At 42.6% G+C, this 24,529-nt stretch overlaps 1 protein-coding gene across 10 annotated transcripts in view; it reads left to right on the top strand.

Annotated features, from left to right (window-relative positions):
* CTNND2 (catenin delta 2) overlaps positions 1-24,529 on the top strand; it is a 1,018,171-nt gene that overhangs the window by 814,291 nt on the left and 179,351 nt on the right. For all 10 annotated transcript variants that reach the window (XR_009758379.1, XM_061589265.1, XM_061589272.1 and 7 more), the window contains one exon: positions 11,143-11,326. Coding sequence is in view for 9 of the 10 variants with exons in the window: in XM_061589265.1 (XP_061445249.1) it covers positions 11,143-11,326 (184 nt within the window). In the remaining variant the exon portion in view is untranslated. The remainder of the gene's footprint in view (positions 1-11,142; positions 11,327-24,529) is intronic.

Raw genomic sequence — 24,529 nt, 5'->3', positions numbered from 1 at the left:
GAGTCCTTTAACCTCTTCTTCCCCAACAGTGAAAGGCACAAGAAGCTTTGGTATACCCCACCCCATAATACTACACCTGCTCATTCCTGTTTACTTGTCTCTTGGCTCATAAACTACTTAAGTGTGTGAGCCTGATAGCAGAGACTTGGTTGCTATTAACACTTGAGAGGAGGAAGTCTGCCTATCTTGCAAACCTAATCTCATTTTTACAGCATTGAGGTTAGTGCATTTTGTCCCTATATTGATGTCATATCTGTGGTCTGTTGGCCATTCTCCACATTCAGTGTCAGACTATGACCTTTCCAAAAGGGTTATTACCTGGAGTGTGGGAAACAAAACTCTGAAGTTGCCATTCCCTAAAAAATTGACACTGCTTTCCTTTGTGGCTATTGTTATAAGTAATTAAATGTTATGAACTAGGTACACATACAAAAGGCACAGATCCTTTTTTCTTAAATGGGGTATCTGTTGAACCTGATACTAACATAGCTATTGTGAGGTATCAAAATAAGAAAACCCAGCCTGACTAGAATCTCGGGCTAGCTCTCCTAAATGAGTAGAATGCATAGTACATTCAAACTGCATGTCTGTAAATGCCTGAAAGACTATGTAACAAATAGACAATAGTGTCATAATTAAAGAAAATAAAATGTCAAAATACAAAAAATGTCCAACCTGCAAAACAGAAAGTGATTGTAAAATGTAGTGTCTGAGGTATACCTTTTAGTACACCTCAGGCATTTATACATTAAATTGTAAATAACATTATGAACAAAAGGACATTATGCAAAAAAACACCCAGCCAATTCTTCATAAATGAGAGTTAGCTTAACCATAAATAAGCTAACCATGAATCTTGCAGCCTCTTGCATCAGCTCCTGGCTGGGTCAGGGGGCATAAAAGCCCAGCTGCCCTTCAGGGTCATCCCTTGGGGAGCACCTTAGGGAGTCCCGAGGGTGAGGGCGCTACCCCCTTCCATTTTTTTAAGACCAATCTAGAGGAGATTGGTAGTGGGGAGGGTGTATGGCACATGTGTAGTTTCTGTGCAGGATGAGACCCTGTGCCAGTGAACTGAACAACAGGAGAAAGTCGCCAGATGCCTTCAGAGTGAGAGTCTGCAACTGGCAGAAGGCTGGCCCTCTCTGGGTGTGAGACTGGGGGAGAATAGATGTGCCCTGTGTGAAAGATATTGAGTGGGTCTGACTGTTCCCAATTCTCTCAGAGGCCTAATGGGATAACTGGTTCAAGCTGGTTTTGTTGGTGGGCTCTTGTTGGGTCCATATCAGGTGTTGAGGAGGAGTCTTAGCAAGGAGGGTCATGGGTGATGACACCCCAATTCCAGTGATCATGGGTAGAGGGAGGTATAGCCATGGGCACATAGAGAACTACCATAGAAGATGAGGGCAAGGCTATCTATGCATTGTTTTTGCTCCCATTCCTCTCATGGATGGGTTCCTTGTTGCTCATCTGCTGTGCCCACTGGCTTGTGTGTGTTGTTGTTTAACGCCCAATCAGTACATAACAAGACCACATTCATCCATGATTTGATCATGGATGAAGATGCCAATTTGGTGTGCATTACCGAGACCTGGGTGGGTGAGCTGGGAGGAGTTGATCTGACCCAGCTTTGCCCACCCGGATTCTCGGTGCAACACCAGCACAGGCTTCAGGGATGGGGGGAGAGTTGCTCTTGTCTATAGAACTTCCATCTCTATTACCAGTAAACCATTCTGTCTTGCTGGCTGTGAGGGCCTACACCTGGTATCAGGCCAAGGAGACAGTAAACTAGGGTTGCTGCTGGTGTACCATCCACCATGCTGCCCGGCAACTTCTCTGACCGAGCTGGCAGAGACTGTCTCAGCTGTGGAGTTCGAGGAGCCCAGAACGGTAGTCCTGGGTGATTTCAATATCCATGCGGAGGCTGCCTCTAGTGTTCTGGCTCAGGACTTCATTGCTTTCACCAACTGGTCTGGTTCCTGAATCCCAACCTGAACATGACACATGATGACCATGGGGCTGTCTCAAGTTGTCACTGGCCCAAAGCATAGGGCAGGACACACCCTTGACTTGGTTTTTGCTCCAGATGGAGGAAGGAGTAGTCTGGAGATAGGGGGGTGGATGTCACTCCATTGTCACGGTCAGACCACCTCCTAGTGAAGATTAGACTTATGGCTCCAATCCTCGCCTGCAGGGGTGGTGGAAAGATTAAGATGGTCCGCCCCCAGAGACTAATGGAACCCACAGGATTCCTGAATGCCCTGGGGGAGTTCCCAGTAGATAGAGCGGGTGACCCTGTTGAAGCCCTTGTCACACTATGGAACAGCAAGAACCATCAGGCTCGAGATGCGGTTGCCCTCAAGCACCATCTCCAGCATTGGGGAGCCCACTTTGCACCTTCCTACACCCCTTTAGGAAGCACACCTTAATATGGTGAGGGGGTTTGAGAGTGTTGAAGAAGCTGACAGCAAAGCCGTCAGGAGTCTCGACCAAGAGGTTAGACTCCTAGCAGGGGCACCCAAGGTGGAATGGTCAAAGCTAAGACACCAGACTAAGATGCATCCAAACTCAGAGGAAGGCAATGGTAAACCACCTCTGAATACCTCTTATCACAAAAACCCTATGAACAGAGTATCCAAAATGCAGCATGAGCCCCCCAGGTCAGAAGGCACTCAGAGAGCTACTGGAGAAGAACAAAGGACAAGTACGAGTAGTGCTGTGACTAATGACGCAGCTGGGTCGAAGCCGAAAGGAAGCTCAGAGGCTGATGCGCACAGATACAAAAGGAGAGTCTGGAGTTGTACGACGCACACAATAGGAACATGGAATGTGAGAAGCATGAACAAGGGAAAGTTAGAAATTGTCAAGCAAGAAATGGAACGTATTAACATGACAATACTTGGCGTGAGTGAATTAAAATGGACAGGAATAGGAAATTTTCAATCAGGCAACTACAAAATATTTTACGCAGGAAATGAGAAATCAAGAAGAAACGGGGTTGCTTTAATAGTGAGAAGTGATGTAGCAAAAGCAATTAGGAGCTACAATGCAAGGTCTGAGCGAGTGATATCAATGAGATTAAACGGGAAACCTATTAACATAACCATCATCCAAGTCTACGCTCCAACAGCAAATGCAGAAGAGGAGGAATTGGAGAGATTTTACGCAGAAGTACAGGAGGAAGTTGATCACACATCAAAACAAGATGTGCTGATAATCATGGGGGACTAGAATGCAAAAGCAGGGAACAGAGAAGAACTAGGAATTGTGGGAAAATGGGGCATACGAGGCAGAAATGAAGCAGGAGAAAGACTTATTGAATTATGTGAAGCCAATAATTTGTTTCTTGCAAACACATTTTTTGAGCAACCGAAAAGATGACTGTATACGTGGACCTCACCAGATGGTCAATATAGGAATAAAACTGATTATATAATTGGTAACAGAAGATGGAGAAGTTCCATACTTTCTGCAAAAACAAGATAGGAGCAGACTGCAGTACATATCATGAACTGGTTGTATCGAAAATCAGAGTAAAGCTAAAGAACAACAACAAAGCAATCATAATGCCAAAATACAATTTAAATAACATCCCAGAAGAATATAAAGATCAAATAAGGAACAGATTTGAGGCTTTAAACTTAGTTGACAGAGAACCAGAACAACTACGGAGTGAAGCAAGTGACATCAGGGAAGAATGCAAAAAGACAACACCTCTAGTTAAAAAGAGAGAAAGACCTCAATGAATGACTGAAGAAACTCTTAAAATGGTTAAAGAGAGAAGGAAAGCAAAAGCAAATAGAAACACGGTTAGAACCTTAAATGCAACTATACAGCGACTAATATGTAGGGACAAAGAGAACTATTACAATAGTTATTGTATAGAAATAAAAGAGGACAACGAAAAGGGAAGAACAAGAGCCCTATTCCAAAAGTTTAGAGAAATGAAAGGGAAATTTAAACCACGACTAGGGATGTTGAATAGTCAACAGGGGAACACTCTGACTGACCGAGATGAAATAAAAGGAAGATGGAAGCAATACACTGAAGAACTCTATAAAAGAGATGCCAGTATGACAGATTCATTCATGGAGGAACCATATGATGAAGAACTAGAAATTTTAGAATGTGAGGTAACAGCTGCTCTTAAAATACTTGGAAGAAACAAATCACCAGGAACAGATGGCATACCAATAGAGTTGCTACAACCTACTGATACTGACTCTGTCCAAATTTTGACAAAAATTTGTCAAGAAATATGGAAAACTAAACAATGGCCCACAGACTGGAAGCGTTTGATATATATCCCAATTCCAAAGAAAGGAGATCCCAGGGAACACAGTAATTATTGAACTTTTGCCTTGATATCCCATGCAAGTAAAGTAATGCTCAAGATTCTACAACAAAGGCTCTTACCATATGTGGAGCGAGAAATGCCAGACGTCCAAGCTGGATTTAGAAAGGGAAGAGGCACCAGAGATCATATCACAAACATACGTTGGATAATGGAACGGACCAGGGAATTTCAGAAGAAAATCCTCCTGTGTTTTATAGATGACAGCAAAGCCTTTGACTGTGCAGATCATGAAACACTGTGGAATGCTTTAAAAGAAATGACACATGAATACAATAACATTAAAATCTAAAAGCAATGATGTTAAAATCTAGCCCACTCCAAAGGTCTGCCTGAAGAGCCAGGTCTTCAAAGCCCAGCGAAAACGCATTGTAGAGGGGGCATGGCAGAGATCATTTGGAAGGGAGTTCCATAGGGTGGGGGCCACAATTGAAAAAGCCCTTTCTCTAGTCCTCACTAGTCTAGCTGTTTTGACTGGTGGGATAGAGAGAAGGTCTTTTGAGGCCGATGTTGTTAGGTGGCATAGCTGATGATGCTGGAGGCGCTCCTTCAGATAGGCTGGGCCGAAACCGTGTAGGGATTTAAAGGGTCAAAAACAACACCTTGAATTGGGCCTGGCAAGCAACTGGTAGCCAGTGCAACTCTTTGAGCGCTGGAGTTACGTGATCTCGCTGGCAGCTGCCTTTAATCAAGCACGCCGCCGCATTCTGTACCAGTTACAGCTTCCAGACCGTTTTCAAGGGTAACCCTACATAGAGCGCATTACAGTAGTCAAGGCGAGAGGACCTGTTGTTCAGGAATGCAGTTTAGGGGTGAAACACATTAATTAGCAGTTGTTCTTTTTAAAATAAACAAATTTGTCCTACGTCTGAAACTTAAAATTAAGAAGTCATTGTTTGCAAGAGTGTTGTGATTATGTTTGTTTTTTTTAAGAAAGGGAAAGAATTACAGCACTGTCGCATTGACAAACTGATTGCTAATCAAAGAGGATAGCATTACATGTAGGGGTAAAGAATAAGCTTCAGGAAATTTAGAGTGACTTCACTTTGTGAGCAATATTAATGCAGAATCAAGTGGTTTTCTTATCATTTCTCATTCCAGATTTATTTCTACTTCAACCCTTCCTTCCCACAAACTGGTTTGCCTTCTAAACCCTACAGTTGTGCCCAGGATTTTGCTGACTGACATAACATGTTACCTTTGCCTTCCTATGCATAGCAGAATAGCGAAGATCACTATGCATAGCTGACCGGCATATAATCAGGGTGAAGGCTAGGCTAGAAACATTTACCATATTGTCTCGTTTTGCATGTGCGTACTTTTTTTAATTTTTATTTTTTTTGGTATAGAGAAGCATTCCGTTGTGTGTGGTTTACTACTTCATTGGCTTTTTGTTAGAAGCAAGCCTTAGAGAACAGGGCAATGGACATTCTCTTTCTCTCATGATCGTCAGACCCAGTGGTGGCTGATGCCTACTAGACCTGGTGAGGTTGCTGAGAGGTCATGGGGTGTGGTCCATGAGAGGCTTACAGGGTTGTGGCCAGGTTGTTCTGGTTTTCTCCCCATCCTCCCTTGCAAAGATACAGTAGGCATTTAAGCATTGCTGTTTTACAAATAGTTAGCACCTAACTAAACTAGAAAATGCCTTACTTTGGTTCACAAGGGGTCCCTGCTGTCATAGATGCTTCTCTGCTGAGAAAAAAGTTGTGTGGCCTCCACCTCTTCTGGTTCCCTATCTATTTTTTAATTGCTGTAAACCACCCAGAGAGCTTCGGCTATGGAGTGGTATATAAATGTAATAAATCATCATCATCATCATCTATTTTGCAAAGAAACAGTGGACACCTGAAACATTGCAGTTTCATTAATATTTTGCATATAAGTGTCTTATTTTGGTTGAGAAGGGGTCCCTGCTGTCACAATTTCTAGCGTGAATTCATGCCACAATAACTGCACATTACTCAGAGGTAAGCCCCACTGAATACCATGGGAATTACTTGTGCCCTGACTTGGCTAGCCTGAAAAGTGTCACACAAGACTGCTAACAAGGGACTCATACATTTCTACATCTATGGGAAAATATTGTTCACCACCAACACCAGTTTATTCATTACATCTTTCCAGAATATGGAATAAATTGCAGGGAAATTAAGTAGACTAGGGCCTGAAAGACTGGGGTCAAAATCACCAGTCACCTATGAAACTCGGTGTGTGACCTAGGGCCAGTCATTGTCTCTCAGCCTAACCTACCTCATAGGGTTGTTGTGAGGATAACATGGAGAAAGGAGATCTATAATGCTACCTCTATTATACCTATAATGCTGCCCTGGGCTCCTGCCAGGAGGAAGAGCAGGATATAAATCAAATAATAAATAAATAAAATACCTCGAGTTTCTTGGAAGAAAAATTGAGTAGATATAAATGTAATACTGATTAATAAAGAGTTATCAAAATTAAAAATAATCAGTTTCCAGCATGCTCATCCCTGATTTTGAATTGGGGGTGGGAGTGGGGGTGCAGGTTTGGAATCATGAAAAAACCAAACCCAGAAAACAAGCCCTGGTACATTATCCAAAATAGGCCCTCCTCTCCTAGAAAAGAGCTCATGAAATAAAATATCACAAAATAAGTCTTGTACTATTTTCAAGACTAACTTATGGTTTAAGCTTTAATGGGCTACAAAAGATTCTCTGAGCATGTGCCGTTTAAACATTTTAAATTTACTTAACTCATTGCTTTTGCTCACTTCCTGCCTTGGGCCAGTTACCAACTCTCAGATTTATTTTTTATAAATAGGTCTGCAGACTTGATGCAGACAGAGACTTGAAAAGAGCAGCACAGATTTTAGTTGGGCAAGTCACCAGCTTATAGTGTTTATAGTATAGTAATTATAGTAATTCTAACTATATCTGTTCAAAAGTATGTCCAAAGGCACTTACTCCCAGGTAGATTGGATTGTAGCCTTACCAAGGGGAACAAAAACTGGACTGGAACCACCTCCTCCCAACTTTCCAACAATTCCCCTGGGCAAACAAACTTACCGGAAAGGAAGCCTTAACCACCACCACCCCAAATAACTCGCCTTCACCAGCTGCCCCACTGCCAACAGTCAATCAAGGGTAGAAACACAGACCACGCTTTCTCCCAATCATCCCAAAGTATCCTGCAGCCCATTCACAAAAATAAATGCAAACAGCTTAAGAATTTTTTTAAAAAGTAACTCTTTAGCATAGAGACTCACACTGTCCACTGTTGTTCTCTCTCTCTGTTAACAAATATTAATTTAAAAAAAACTCACTCCCCATCCCACTCCTGCAAGCAAAATGAGTTGTTGCAGCAAAGCACACACTTACAGAGAGGCAGGCTGGCATTTCTCCTCTCATTTGTTTCCCAGTCCATTTCCAAAAATAAATGCAAATAAAAAATGTTTCACATTTATTATAGAAAGACAAGATTGAGATTCACACTTTGTCCAGCATTTTACTTTCATAGCGCTGAGCATGCTAAGACTATCAGACAGGGTTTTTCTTGAAGGAGCCTAGACTCCTCCCTGACTCCTTTCTAATTTGCTGTAGTGGCTGTGTCAGATAGGCCTGACAAGATAAGATGAAGTAGAGGCCTTCCTATGAGGGCTGGCAGTTAGGCAGATCAAGATGATTCGGTAAGGCTAAGTGGTGCAGAGAGCTGATTGGCCAGAGAATAAGAATCTGATTGGCGAGAGAATAGCAGATTGTCAGAAATGTTTGCAAATAGGAGTATGTGTGTGGATCAAGAAAGAGTGTGTGGCATTGAGGGTTTTTTGGGGGGGAGTTTTAAAATTGCTAGACATTCTTATTGGGGAGGTTATGCCACAGTAGACCAGCCTCAACTGCTCAGACCTGCCACTATACTGTAAATTAAATATGGAATGAGGCTAGTAGTACTTCTTTTTACATAACAAAGAAACAACCACTGCTTTTAATTCTGAGGAATTGTAAATGAGCATAGCCGAAGAAAGGCTCACCTTGGAAAGCTTTTTTTGTTTTAATTTTCTCCATGAAAAACTCAAGTCTATCTATGCTTTTTTTGTTTTGTTTTAGATGACTTGGAAGAACCAAATATGAAAAGATAGCCCTCAAAGGTCTTTGTTTGGAAGGGGTAGAAAACTGGCGGGGAGGGCTGCTGGGCAATGAGAACAAACCCCAGTAAGAACTCAGCCTCAATTCAGAGAGACTTGGACTCAGTTCATAATGGCAGGGGTGTGAATTTCCAAACTTCCCAGTTCTGAGTTCATTAGTAGTAATTGCAAATGTGACTGAAAATTCTGCACATTGTTACAACTGCATTTCATTATAAAAATTTACTGTTCATTCAGTTAAAACTTTAAGCATACAAAAGGTCACAAGGGAAAAAATGTAAAAGGCAGCATTTCTCAAGGAGGGCATTTGTGCAATTAAGATGATGTAATATTTTCATTAGTTCCATTTGCTAAGTACTTTTTTGTAAAGTATTTTGACATTTAATACAAGATGGTATTCAGATTTGCTTAAACAGAATTATGGTTGGATGGAGGATATCTCATATGTAGGATTTGTAATCAGTTGATCAACTTAATGCGTATCTGCAAAAGTACCCTTGACATTAGCTTAGCTACTGAAGTGTATAAACACAGATGTGTATTTTTTATTGTGACATCAGCTGTTCATGAAGAGGTGGCATAGCTATTTATAGTAGCCTTAAATTTAAAGGCTTAAAGGTTTTCATTTGAAATGAACGCAGTATGTAAAAGAAAATATTTTAAATTCTGATAGTTATATTAGCTGTTTTCTTACTTGTTTATAAGCACCACCAGCATGTAACTAGTGCCCTATCAGTGATGCCTATACACAGTCAGAAAACATGCAGCAGCATCTCAGGGCAGATAAGCTCACACAAATGTTTTGGACAGACGGGCCACAATATATACTATTACTTCTTTGGTATTTATTATCTAATTAGCAAAATTACCATCATTACGGTGAACATGTTTTTCTGGAAGGAGAACTTGTTTATTGCAGCAGACCCCTGTGAGAAGGGTGTGTGTTACAGAGAGAGGGAGAGAGAGAGCACATGCACAAGTATGCATGTGCAAAGTTTTTCTGAATACTATGTGAGTTGAATTGGATTGTAGCCATCAGCACACATTTGTCATGTCCGTATGTAACTCAGTGACAGATCATCTGCTTTGCATGCAAAAGGTCCCAAGTTCAATTCCAAGCTTCAGTTAGAATTTATCTAGACAGTGAATTGCTAGCCATGTGTTTGCATTTACTTCCTGTTGCCCATCAAAGCTCCATCATAAAATTATGATTAAAAGGTCCTTCAATCATTTTTAGATTTGCAAGGTGATGGGAGTTCTAGCCCCAACAAGAGTCAAAATCTGTCATTTTCTGTTTATAAATCAGGGTGTCACTTCAGGCATCTAATAGCTGTGACAAAGTTTACCTTCATTTACAACTCCTCCCCGTAAACAGATTGCTGGCATGCCCAAATAAAACACTTTGAAAAACCTAACAGAGATAGTTAAATATATATTTTTAAAAACAACAACTCAGCATTATAACACACAAATTTCTAGTTAATTCAATCTGAGGAACAAATTCTTATAAACTCCTTCTCACGTGGATATATTTGGCATTGGCCACTGAATAGTGAACTAGTCCAAACTCTTGTCAAGAGAGAAAATTAACTACAGAAAGCTGGAACTGCCATTTCAAATTTGGGATTCTGTTTCTGTTAGTATGCATGGTTTCCCCCTGCCTAGGGTTGTGTGTAATCGTGATTCTTTAGGAAGGGTGAATTCCATCATTTTTGTGAAAAGAGGACATCCGCACAAGTATTCTTTGGGCAGGCTTTGCAGACTTTCCTACTTAAATCTCCCTCAGCCCATGATACTAAATCCAACTGTTTGGCTATTGCCTGCAGAGAAATACACTTTACAAACCTTTCTGATTCTTTAAGGATGATATATATTATTGTTACCTATTTTGCATGTGATATTGTGAGATTTTATAGTTGTCATCCTCAGACCTACTGGGTGTAAAGGCAGCATAAAAATGAATTGAATTATAATAAATTAGTGTAACCACAGAAGTAGCTGGCAAAATGAATAGCAAATGTGGAATAGGCAGGATCTCCAAAGTTGGGTCTGACGTGGACAGTTCTAGACCTACCCTTAGCAGAGTCCACCCCTGGAGAAAATCTCTGCATCAGTCTATAGTCAAGGGAACCAGAAGCTCCGTGAAAGACTGCATGTCCTCTGCTTACTCAAGTTCACATAGCATCTACACATTTGCTATTATTTAGTTGCACTTCCTCAAACAGCTGTGCCAGCTGCATAGAGCAATGATCTTAGGATATGGTCTGAAGGCATACAATGCAGTGAACTTGCTGAAGCTAAGAAAATTTGAGCCTGGTCAGTGCCTCAATGGCAGACCACTTGGAGACCTGAATATACTCCCTTGAAGTGCTGTGGTGAAAGAAGGATGGGTTATTAAATGCCACAAGATAAAAAGCTGAATTGGGATGATGATTCTGATGGTTTTTAGCCTAATCAATTAGCTGTAATAGTTCCAGTATATATCTGAATGCCAATTGCTGGGGAGGAGGATGCAAACAGCAGTGATGGGCTGGCCTGCTTTTGGGCTTTCTGGGAGCATCTGAATCCCTCTGTCTTCTTACGATAATTGTGTTGGTATTCTTGTGCAGCAGCATTTTGTTCTATAAATAATGTGAACAATTGATTGTTTATTCGTTTGATTAATTGCTTTTAGGAGTTCTCTGGAATCTGTCATCTTGTGATGCACTAAAAATGCCAATTATCCAGGATGCCCTTGCAGTGTTGACCAATGCAGTGATCATTCCTCATTCAGGATGGGAAAACTCCCCACTCCAGGATGACCACAAAATACAGCTTCATTCATCACAGGTGCTGCGCAATGCCACTGGGTGCCTAAGGTGAGTTCTGATAGCTTAAGCATTGGATTTGTTTTCTTGCTGAATTCTCTTTCCTACCCTTAGTCTCCCCAGGAATATTGGGTGGTATCCAGCTAAGTCATACTCAAAGTAGATCCACCCTAAGTAATGGACTTAAGTTTGCCATACTCTGAGTATGACTAAGGCTGCAATCCAGTACACACTTACCTGGGTGTAAGTCCCATTGAACACAGTGGAGCTTACTTCTTAGTATACATGTATTGGATTGCAGCCTTAGTCAGCTACCACCCACAGAATTAAAATGTTCTCTTCAGATACCATCAATACCACAAAAATGTGAGGAGCTTTTATACAGTGACTCTTTTATTGCAAAGTCACTCTATATCAAATATTTAGAGGTACTCTTAATCAATGCTTGTGGAACATGTTACTGGTGATTTTCTACACTGGGCCCATACAATTTATGATGCACAAAACCCAGCCATGTATGGCAACTTATCAGGGATTCACTCATCCTTTTTTGCTGCCTGCCTGGGAATGCAAAAACAGCAGAAGTACCTGATAGGCCACCATTCATAACTGATGAGTAGTGGCATGTTTACAGCTAATAAATTGCACAGGCCTGTTGACTGAATTATTGTCCATTTGCTTTAAAGTTCTTGTATCATATCTGAATTTGGGTGAAAAGAAGTATTGATGTTTGCACAGTAAAAATAGTGGCATATAAGATCTAGCAATAAGCAGTTAAAAAAAGAATGAGTGACTTTTTAGTGAAATCACTTTGAGATATTTTATGGAAAGTGATTCATAAATAAATAAAAGGAGATTGTAAATCTGATTAAACAGGGAAATCTTGTGCTCTTCTAATCTTGTGCTCAAGAATTGGTTGGATGAGACATCTTGGTTAAGTTGGTACTTGCCTGTGGTTTCAGATGAATAATCTGTGCATCTTCAGCCAGTGGATAGGTGGCTGAAAGTGAAGGGCAGCTGAGTAGTAGAATACTTTAAAGACACCCTCGGCATTACAAATATGTCTTCTGCTAGTTTTTGTTGTTGTTGTAGGTTGGTGGTTGAAGGTGCTTATATGGAAAAGACATCAGTATGCAAAGGCAAGATATTGGACTATAGCCTGGTTCACACACCACATTAAACCATAGTTAAAATAACCTAGGGGTTAATTTGAGCTCACAATGTGCTGGTCCACACTGCTGAAATTGTGGTCACTTTATTTATTTATTTATTTGATTAATTAATTAATTAATTTGTATCCCGCCCTTCCTCCCAGCAGGAGCCGAGGGCGGCAAACAAGGCACTAAAAACACTTTAAAACATCATAAAAACAAACCTTAAAATACATTAAGACAAAACAGCGTTAAAAACATTTAAAAAACTTTTTAAAAAGGGTTAAAAACATTATTAAAAAACATATAAAGCAATTCTGACACAGACTGGGATAGCTCTCAACTTAAAAGACTTTTTGAAAAAGAAAAGTCTTCAAAAGGCTCCAAAAAGATAGCACAGATGGTGCCTGCTTCCAAAAAGATAGCAGAAATGGCGCCTGCGTAATACTCAAAGGAAGGGAATATTTATATACCGCCCCATAGCCGAAGCTCTCTGGGCGGTTTACAGCAACCAAAAACATTAAAACAAATATACAAATTTAAAACACATCTTTTAAAAACAATTTAAAACACATGCTTCCTGGCTTCTGCTGTGCAACAGGGAATGACCCATGATTTATTTATTTATTTATTGCATTTGTATACTGCCCCATAGCCGAAGCTCTCCGAGCAGTTTACAACAATTAAAAACATTAAAAACAAATATACAAATTTAAAAACACGTTCTTGTAAAAAGCAATTTAAAAACACATGCTAAAATGCCTGGGAGAAGAGGGTTTAGCTGTCATTATGTCTAAATCCAAGCTCATAGTTTGTTGCTCTCCAAACAAACCAAATGGTAAGCCAAGAACAAACTTTGGTTACCATTCCTGGTTTGTTTGGAGAGAAATAAATCATGAGCCCTGGTTCACACGTCACAGTAAGTCAGACCATGTTTCCTGGCAGTATGGCAGGGGTTGGGAGGGTGTGAAGGGCCTGCATTCACATGAAACTCTAGTTTATTTTATTAAGGATTAATGTGGCACGTGAACCAGGCCAATGATTCCAAACCATGAGTATTGGGCCTGTGCTCAAAAACCAGATCTGGAAGATGACTTTCCAGCTAGCTGACATCTTGTAGCCAACATTGGGGAAAAAACAATTCTTCAAGTTTCAGCATATGTGGATGCTGTTGGCTTTTCCAGGCCATATAATTGGGGTGCATGTACTCCTTTCCTTCCCTCTCTCCTGGGTTGTTCAATGCCTTCCTCAAACCTGGGATATAGGATATGTGTCCTGTTGATCTGGTGGGAATGGCTAGATTTAGATTGGTAAATTTTAAATTAGTGTATTAGTTTTTATGGTGTTTTATAAACAAATATTAGAGGTGTGTGTATATGGTTTCATGCAATCAACAGTGAAGGTATACTACATTTAAATCAGTGAAAAATAGATATTGCTATCAAATGTAATTGCATGCAAAATTAAAAACAAAATCTGGTTTTTAATACTGGTTGCAACTGTGTGTGGAACTTTATATTTTCTTTGTAATATGAAAGTAGAGGAGAATTATGGGGCACATAAAATCTTTCTATTCTCACACAATCCAGTCAGTGGTCATATTTGTTTTCTAGCTGTGAGTGTTTGTAGCCTGCAGGTTTGGAGTCTTGGCAAATGCCAATGCTGTAGGTACATATTTTCAAATCTGGATTTTGTGTGCCTTCTAAACAAAACACTTTAGAGACATTTTCTCAGTGGGTTGTTATGCCAATTCATTTCAAGTGCATTTCAAAATTTAGGCCACAATCCAGAAAACCACAGGAATAATACACACAAAGGTTTCACTTCACTTCTTTTTTTTGTTTAAAAAACATCAGCCCCCAATTCTTCACAGTAAATGCCTTTTTCAAATTCCAAACCATTTGCATGATGTCTGCAAAGAATTCCACAACAGTTTGCGATGCACATGGATGCTGTTGTTCAAAGAACAAAACGGTTGAAGTCCTGCTGAGCACACTGAAGCCCTTAGCTGAATCTAATGAAACTCTCTGGATTGTCACTTTAAGCTACCATCTTTTAAAGGTTGCACCAGTAATATTTTCATGCATGCTCCATGGAAATTGCTCAACAGGATGAGATGGATTGGGGTTGAACTGTGTAGTGTTGTTATTTCCTGTATAGTTTATCCAAAATCAATCAATCTTTAAGTTGGCAGACAATGGCTACAGGTAGGCAAACTTTTTTGCCGTATTATCATTTTATACAATCAGCATGTCTAAAACACTTCAGGCTGCAGGAGAGAGGATTGCATGATTGAATTCTCCCTTGTGAAAAGAACCTCATGGAAAACTAGTATATCAGAAAGAATTCTGCATAAATTTCTTCCTCACATGCCATTTTCTCTACATGCAGGGCATATAGGGAAACAAAGACCAAACTTCCATATTTGCACACACAAGCACAAATATGTACCCACACACATATGCAATCTGAAGTAGTACAGTCCACTGAAAGCTATACTAGTTGATTCTACTGGTTGTTGAAGGCCCACAGTCCTGCCTTTCATAAGTACTAGCAATTACTGCATTTTCTTTTGGATTCAAACTGCCCTTGTGCAAACAGAAGGCACTTCAGATCACTGACATCCAGGGGGAGGAGAGATGCTAGTTTCTCCTGAGTTCCTCTTTTAGAAAAAAACAATTAAAGCTTCACTGATACCGAGTGTGGGTGCTATCCAACTAAACAGTTCCACTAGTGCTGTGTTGCACCATGGGAACTGTCCTGTGGTGTTCCACAGAGTTGCATCTTGTTCCCCTGCTATTTAACATCTGTATGAAGGTTGCTGGGAGCTGTCATCAGGAGATTTGGAGTGAGATACCATCAATATGCAGATAAAACCCATCTCTTTCTCTCTGTTCCATCTGAATCAGGAGAGGCCGTTGAGGTGCTGGGTCAGTGCTTGGAGGCGATGTTGGGCTGGATGTGGGCCAATAAATTGAGGCTGAATCCTGAAAAGACAGATGTTATGCATCCAGAGTTTTCATGTGATGGAGAGACAGCCTGTTTTGGACAAGTTTGTACTCCCCTGGAAGAAGCAGGTCAGCAGCTTGAGGGTACTCCTGGATCCAACTGTCACTGGAGGCTCAGGTGGCCTCAGTGGCTAGGAGTGCTTTTTTCCAGCTCTGGCTGGCTCACCGGCTTCGGCCCCTTTTGGACAGAGATTACTTGGCCACAGTGCTCCATGCTCTGGTAACTTCCAGATTGGATTATTGCAATGCACTCTATGTGTGGTTGCCCTTGAAGATGACTCAGAAACTTCAACTGGTCCAAAATGCAACAGTCAGTCTACTGACTGGGGTTGCTTTTAGATTTCATATAACTCCTGTTATACAGCTTTAGGTAAATGCTGAAGATGTATCTCTTTACCCTAGCCTTTGACACCTGAGATGTATATTTTTAGGAACCACTCTATTTTGTGATTCTGATTGTTTTTAACATGGTGTTTTAGGGTTGTTGTTACCTGCCTTGGGTCCTTTGGGTGAAGGGCGAGCAAAATGCTAATCATCATCATCATCATCCTTGCACTAGCACAATTCTTTAGTTAGAGATCACCCTTTGTTACATGCTGTTGCTCCTTTCTGCTTCCTTTGTGTTCTTTTGCAACATCTTCAAACCAAAAGGGTGAACCTTCTCTTATTTGGTTTTGTAAAAGTGAGATGAATGATCAGCCACTTTGATCCCATTGTACCATGTCCATCATCTTCTGCAGAATAGATTAGATAATAATTCAATTATTTATTTATTTATTATTTATTGCATTTGTATACCGCCCCATAGCCGAAGCTCTCTGGGTGGTTTACAACAATTAGATAATTGAAGGCGCAGAATATTTGGCAAACTTTAAAGTGATATCAGTTTTATATCCAGAAGACTTGCCTGTAGGAAGCTGCTTCTGTAGAAATGTTGCTCTGACTTTTAGCATTGTGTGGCTGAAAGAAAAAGAGGTCCAACCCATAACTTCACATAGATTATTGTGTGCTATTTTTTGTTTTCTTCCATTGATATTGTGTGCTCAGATTTTTGTCAGGGGAAATGGGGGGAGTAAGAAAATATTTGGATGAGGTAAGGGACAGAGAAATTCAATTTAGTTAAAAAATTAAAAAAAAATACTGAGGGCAAAACGTATGCACTTAACAGTTGAATTACATTTTAATGTGTACTGTGAATAGCTTTACTTCTTCTATTGCTTACACATTCTGTTGCTTGCATATTCAAAGTTCCCAGTTTATACACAGTTCCAAGTGGCAAATCCATATAATATAAAATAAAATGAGCCTAATTATAAAATTATATTTGGTCAACCTTCAGGTATTTAATTTTTATTACCCTCTCATCTCTCTCTGCTGCCCACATCTTCAGTTACAGTTATTCTAAATACTTGTAGCATTGTCATCCATAGGTAAAAATATTGTATTTCTTACTAATAAGCTTTAGTATTAGTGGAGGAGAATTAAGTGTTTCTCTCTTCATTCAAAATCAATAATATTATGTCCACAGTTGATTTGTCAGTGTGTTCCTTTTCATTTTTCACTGTATTTTTCTTAAAGCTGATGACAATGCTACATGAAAATACTGTAGGAATGTTATTATACATGCTTAAATCCCCAGTCACATCTCTTTCTTTCATTGTATTTTAGCTTAAATTCTCCATGCTTTTCTTACCCTGATCTTTTGGGACACGTGAAACCTTCCCTTTAATTTACACAGGTATTTCTGCCTTGCCAAAAAGTGACATTGTATATGTGGGACCCTTATCCAAACAAGATGTGCTGTTTATGAGTACAGGATTTTCTTGACAGTTACTTAGCATCCAATCATAACTGTGCATAGCTCCCTGTTTGTAGTGCTTACGGGCTTCTACCTCTTGTTGTGCTGTTATTTCAAAGCACAGACAAGGTAAGAAATGTATGAAAAGGTCTAAGCCCTTAGGCTGTAAGGGTACAACAGGCAGGGAGGAGGAACCAATGCAAAACAGCTAGAACCTAGTAGAGGTATTGTTATGGGTTTGGGGTTGAGATGGATAATTTCTATGAGTCCCCTTCCAGCCTCTGATTTGGAGACTTATACCTGGGGGTGAGAAACCTGCTCTGCTGGTCAGATGAGTTTCTTTTGTTAATCTAACAGAGTGGCCAGGTGGGTTAATGGGTCCATCAGGTGCCCATCAACTGGTGAATGGGCCAGAGAGATCCTTTTGTCATTGAAACTCTTCGGGAGAGCTTCCCCACCTCCTGGGGCCTTGGAGAGGCTTGTGTTTTTAGTTGTGTCTGAGAAAGGCTGGGAACTAGAGGCAGGCAGAGAAATTGGCTCTCTGCACCATGGCTTTGGGGTGCCTCCTGCAACCCTGATGGGAAAGCTGGATATTGGACTGCTAATGCCTTGAACCCCTCCATCCTAAGTTCAGGTTGGAATGTGTGTAAATAAATAAAACATATTTCATAAAGACACCACAGTCTCCCCTGACCTTCTTTCCAAGGAAACCAAGCCCTGGGTGAGTGCAGGGACCCCTGGAAATCTCACTGCTCGGAGGTTGAGGTGGTGTGCAGCAATATATAATACATTATTTAATTGTTAATTATTTAATTATTAATGGAATAAATGTTAATTTTATAACATATAAAAAGAAGCTGCTTGTGCTTGTCAGTTTATCCAAGTGTCTCTGCTCTCATTAGGAGAATGCTGGTAGACATGAGTTTGCTTTTCTCACTCTCTGCAATTAGGTAAAATACTACATCCACATTTTCTGTTATACCTTCATGAGAAACATGCTTACTTTTTAAATGAAAGCTCAGTTTTTAATATTTCTGAGTGTACCATTCTCCCCCCCCCCACTGGTGGCTATAATCTGTTCAGAATGCAGAACTATTTCACATACACCCTTATTCAGTACAAATGGCTTAATTGTGCAACAATTACTGTTAGGAAGTTTGTTGGGATAGTTATTTGAAGCTGCAGAAATAGGCAATATTTTGCTCCAGAAACTGAAAAGCACTTGTATTTGTTTGATGCCTATTAATCCAGCTCTGGTAGCTTACAAAAATATTTCCCTGGTTAGTTCATTTTCTTCAGAAGCTTTTAGGGTTCACTTACTGTTTTCTTATGACTGTCCTAGATACTCCAGTACAGAAAACTTAATTCCTGGCATTAATTGAACTGAATATGCAAACATGCTTGTTTGTCATTTCTGTAAGAAAATGTATCACCGTTCTTCCACTGTGAGGTTACTTTGATGCAAAGTCACATAAAATAAAGCATCAAAAAAGAAATTTAGCAAGAAATCAATTTCTTTAAAACCACAGTTGCATGTGGGTCTCCTAAGCCCTCTTAGTTTAAAAGTTGCTTTAAAAACATGAAGATACAATATGATGGATTGGTGTTCAGAAAAGAGAATAACCTATTGTACCTACTGCACAATATGTTGTAGGCTACATTAAATTACTCATAAAGGCTTAGCGATACTATAGCAGGTGCCACCAACCTTTTTGGACCAGAGGGCACATTTTGAGTGCTGAGGGTGCCAGTCACCAAATGGCTGCCATGAGGGGCATGGGATAGCACAAAATGGCTGCCATGGGAGGCATGGCACAACACATTAGAGAGAGTACAGTCATTTATTTATCTCCCCCTGCCCCCCCTACTCCCCAGACTATCCCATGCTTACCACGGGAAATCAGCTGTGTTCTGCTGGTCCTGATTGTGGACATATAGCTGTTAAAAGCACAAGGGCTGTGTTTTCCACATTGCCAATTCTAAAACAAAGCCTAGGCTGCCATCCTCTACCCACTTGTCTGGGAGTAAAACCCATTAAACACAAAGAGACTTACTTCTGAAGTAGACATGTATGCCATTGTACTGTAAGTTAACTATACAGTGAATTTTTAATGACTCCTGGACATCATCTCCTGCACTGCAGGATACATGTCTTTCCTGTTTTTATATTTTGCATTTGCCTTTTGGGGTTTGGGGATTCTTCAACATCCACCCACGCTTTTTGCAGAAAATAACTTTTCGGGAGTACCTGATCCCAGATGAGCCCACCACTAGAAAGATGCATCCTGGTTGCTAGGGAAAAAGGAAGAACAAATTACGGAGATTCCAAGGACTAATAGAAAATCAGATAGGAAAAGTGAACTAAAGTGCAAGGGAAAACCGAAGCTCTTTAGGGCCCCAGAGATTGCCTGGTGTCCGAACAACTCACTTATCAATCACTTATCAGCTCACTTGTCAATCTGACTTCACCCATTGGCTAAAAACACTGAGAGGCAGGAGCAGACAGACTGGCTTATTTCACAGATTGCACATTTTACTTTATAACTTTCTTACTAGGAGGGCTAGAGGTCTACTCTTTTTTAATGAAAGCTCAGCGTCTGGGGCTCCTGCTTGAGGGCACCAATGATAACCTTTCCTGGTGCCATGATACCTGCGGGGGCAGGTTGGCAATCCCATATGATAGTGCCTGGATAGAGATCCAGTGCCTGCAAGGGAAGAGGACCATCACCGCCCAGGGAGGGAGAGCCATCTGCCTGCTTTGCTGCTGCTGCTTGGCCAACATCTCTGCTCTCTCCTTCTTGGGCTCCTGCTCTGCACGTGGGCACCTTGCAGGACCAGGCTCCAGGTACTCAGTCAGCTGTGCCTGATACTGTTCCACCTGTCCCTTCTTTGGAGGGGATATATAAGCCGGCTGGCTGAGGGGGCTTGGGAGATCCAGTGCCTGCAAGGGAGGAGGACCATCACCGCCCAGGGAGGGAGAGCCATCTGCCTGCTTTGCTGCTGCTGCTTGGCCAACATCTCTGCTCTCTCCTTCTTGGGCTCCTGCTCTGCACGTGGGCACCTTGCAGGACCAGGCCCCAGGTACTCAGCCAGCTGTGCCTGATACTGTTCCACCTGTCCCTTCTCTGGAGGGGATACATAAGCCGGCTGGCTGAGGAGGCTTGGGAGATCCAGTGCCTGCAAGGGAAGAGGACCATCACCGCCCAGGGAGGGAGAGCCATCTGTCTGCTTTGCTGCTTGGCCAACATCTCTGCTCTCTCCTTCTTGGGCTCCTGCTCTGCACGTGGGCACCTTGCAGGACCAGGCCCCAGGTACTCAGCCAGCTGTGCCTGATACTGTTCCACCTGTCCCTTCTGTGGAGGGGATATATAAGCCGGCTGGCTGAGGGGGCTTGGGAGATCCAGTGCCTGCAAGGGAAGAGGACCATCACCGCCCAGGGAGGGAGAGCCATCTGCCTGCTTTGCTGCTGCTGCTTGGCCAACATCTCTGCTCTCTCCTTCTTGGGCTCCTGCTCTGCACGTGGGCACCTTGCAGGACCAGGCTCCAGGTACTCAGCCAGCTGTGCCTGATACTGTTCCACCTGTCCCTTCTTTGGAGGGGATATATAAGCCGGCCGGCTGAGGGGGCTTGGGAGATCCAGTGCCTGCAAGGGAGGAGGACCATCACCGCCCAGGGAGGGAGAGCCATCTGCCTGCTTTGCTGCTGCTGCTTGGCCAACGTTTCTGCTCTCTCCTTCTTGGGCTCCTGCTCTGCACGTGGGCACCTTGCAGGACCAGGCTCCAGGTGGCGCTTTTCCTGGGAAGAAGAACGGTTTGAGAGCTGCGTTGGTGCGCATGGAGCACGGGACTGTGGTTGTTGTGTAGACCTGAATGGAATGAGTGGATGTTTGTATGACTGTATGTTGTGAGTGTGTGTGTATTTTTATTTTATTTTATTTTTATTTTATTTTATTATGTGCCTGGGCGGGAGGATAGGGTATTGGGAGGGGGGACCAGAGGGGGCCCCTGTTAGCGTAGTGACGGGTAATGGGAGGTATGGCGTTGTGAGGAGGACATGCCGGTTGAGGGGAACTCGGCCCAGACAATTGGTGGCTGTACCGTGTTCCAGTCCTCCCCACATCCACAGGATTGCTGGTAGTTCTATCAGCCATCTCTCGGATCTCCAGTTGCTGCTTCTTAATGCCAGATTGGTAAATAATAAAGCTTCCCTCATCCATGATTTAATTGTGGATGAGGCGGCCGATCTGGCGTTTATTACTGAGACATGGGTGAGCGATCTGGGAGGCATTAATCTCTCCCAGCTGTGCCCACCTGGGTACTCGGTTCAGCATCTGGGTAGATCCGAGGGTCGGGGAGGGGGAATCGCTGTGGTCTATAGAAGTTCCATCCCTCTCATTAGGCACCCTATCCAGGTAGCTAATGGTCTGGAGTGTCTCCATATTACGTTGGGTCAGCGAGACAGACTGGGAATACTGTTGGTGTACCATCCACCCTGCTGCCCAACAGCCTCACTAATTGAGCTGACGGAGGTGGTCTCGGGTTTGGTGTTGCGATCCCCCAAATTTATGGTATTGGGGGATCTCAACATTCATGCCGAGACCGCTTTGTCTGGGGCAGCTCAGGACTTCATGGCCTCCATGATAGCCATGGGGCTGTCTCAATTTGTTACTGGCCCTACGCATATTTCGGGGCACACTCTAGACTTAATTTTTGCTACTGGAGCAGGGGATGGTGATCTGGGAGTGAGGGATTTTACATCTATTCCTCTGTCATAGACAGATCATCGCCTATTGAGGTGTAGGCTTACAATGTTTTCTCCCCTCTGCAAGGGTGGAGGACCAATTAAGATGGTCCGCCCCCGGAGACTAATGAATCCTGAAGGTTTTCAGAAGGCTCTGGGGAGTTTTCCGGCTGATAAAACTGACGCTCCTGTCGAAACCCTGGTCAATCTGTGAAATACGGAAATGACCCGGGCAGTTGACACGATCGCCCCGGTGCGCCCTCTCCTCTGTAGAGCTCAATTGGCTCTGTGGTTTACCCCGGAGCTAAGAGTGATGAAGCAAGAAAGGAGACGGCTTGAGTGCAAATGGAGACGAACTCCCGACGGCTGTGGTCTTGCACTTGTGAAGATCTCTACCAAGCTCTATGTGAAGGCGGTGAGGGCAGCGAAGAAGCAGTACTTTGCTGCCTCCATTCAGTCATCTTCTAACCGCCCAGCGGAACTTTATAAGGTTGTTCGGGGACTTTTACACTCTGGTCCTCAGAACGCAATAATACCATCAATAGCCCGCTGTAATGAGTTTGCGAGACACTTCCAAGATAAGATCACAAACATCCGCCGGGACCTTGACTCCAATATTGTAGCAGTTGAGCCTAATGAGGTGTCCGGAGCACAGTCCTGTCCTGTTTTATTGGATGAATTTCAGTTGGTTCAGCTCGAGGACGTGGACAAGGTGCTTGGACAGGTGCGGGCGACCACTTCTGCTCTGGATCCTTGCCCCTCATGGCTAATAAAAGCTAGCAGGAACGGAACAGCCGGATGGGCCAAGGAGGTGATCAATGCCTCTTTACGAGAGGGAGTGGTACCACCCTGCCTGAAACAGGCGGTGGTGAGACCGCTCCTAAAGAAACCCTCCTTGGACCCTGAAAATCTTGACAACTATAGACCGGTAGCAAATGTTCCATTCCTGGGCAAGGTTTTAGAGCGTGTGGTCGCTCACCAGCTCCAGGCTCTCTTGGATGAAACTGATTATCTGGATCCATGTCAATTGGGCTTTTGGCCAGGGTTTGGTACAGAAACGGCCTTGGTCGCCCTGTATGATGACCTCTGTCGGGAGAAAGACAGAGGGAGTGTAACTCTGTTGGTTCTCCTTGATCTCTCAGCGGCTTTTGATACCATCGACCATGGTATCCTTCTGGGACGTCTTGCGGACTTAGGAGTTGGAGGCACTGCTTGGCGGTGGCTGTGCTCCTACCTCAAGAATCGTCTCCAGAAGTTGGTGCTTGGGGAGCATTACTCGAGTCCCTGGATACTCCAATATGGGGTCCCACAGGGTTCAGTTCTGTCCCCCATGCTCTTTAATATCTATATGAAGCCGCTGGGCGAGGTCATTAGGAGATTTGGAGTGCGTTTCCAGCAATATGCTGATGATACGCAGCTCTACTTCTCCTTTTCATCTTCTTCAGGTGAGGCTGTTAATGTACTAAACCACTGCCTGGCCGCGATAATGGACTGGATGAGAGCTAATAAACTGAGACTCAATCCTGACAAGACTGAGATGCTGTTGGTGGGGGGGCTCTCTGCCCAGATGGTTGATGTCCGACCTGCCCTAGATGCGGTTACACTCCCCCTAAAGGAGCAGGTCCGTAGTTTGGGGGTCTTATTAGATCCGCTCCTGTCACTGGAGGCTCAAGTAGCCTCGGTGGCAAGGAATGCGTTCTACCAGCTTCGGCTGGTAGCCCAACTACGACCCTATCTGGAGAGGGAGAACCTTGCCACAGTTATCCATGCTCTGGTAACCTCTAGATTGGACTACTGTAATGCACTCTACGTAGGGTTACCTCTGAAGACGGTTCGGAAACTTCAGCTGGTGCAGAATGCTGCGGCCAGAGTTCTTACTGGGAAAAAAAAAATTGATCATATAACACCTGTCCTGGTCCAGCTGCACTGGCTACCAATATGTTTCCGGGCCAGATTCAAAGTGTTGGTTCTTACCTATAAAGCCCTTAACGGCATCGGACCGCAATACCTGGCGGAACGCCTCTCCCGCTATGTACCTACCCGGTCGCTGCGCTCGACGTCGAAGGCCCTTCTCCGTGTCCCAACGCATAGGGAGGCACGGAGAGTGATAACTAGAGCTAGGGCCTTCTCATTGGTGGCCCCCGAACTATGGAACGCCCTCCCTGATGAGATACGCCTGGCGCCTTCTTTGTTATCTTTTCGGCGCCAGGTAAAGACCTACCTCTTCGCCCAGGCATTTTAAAAATTTTAAAAAATTTTAAAATTTGAATTTAAAATTGAAAATTTTTAATTATGTTTTATTATGTATCTACATCCACTTGTATTTTAACCTGTTTTATTATGCTGTACACCGCCCTGGGAGCTTATTGCTATAGGGCGGTCTAAAAATGTAATAAAATAAATAAATAAATAATAAATAATATCTCTTTTATTACTTAACTGGCTTAAGTAATGTGGCTTCGGCCAGATAGGCGGCCTAAAAATTAAATTATTATTATTATTATTAAATGACCATCAAGATTATAAGTGAGAGGCAGTTTTGCTCCCTCTCACGTTC

The sequence above is a fragment of the Rhineura floridana genome, chromosome 1 (assembly GCF_030035675.1).
Source record: "Rhineura floridana isolate rRhiFlo1 chromosome 1, rRhiFlo1.hap2, whole genome shotgun sequence".
NCBI lineage: Eukaryota > Metazoa > Chordata > Lepidosauria > Squamata > Rhineuridae > Rhineura > Rhineura floridana.
This window is presented reverse-complemented; position numbering and strand designations above follow the sequence as displayed.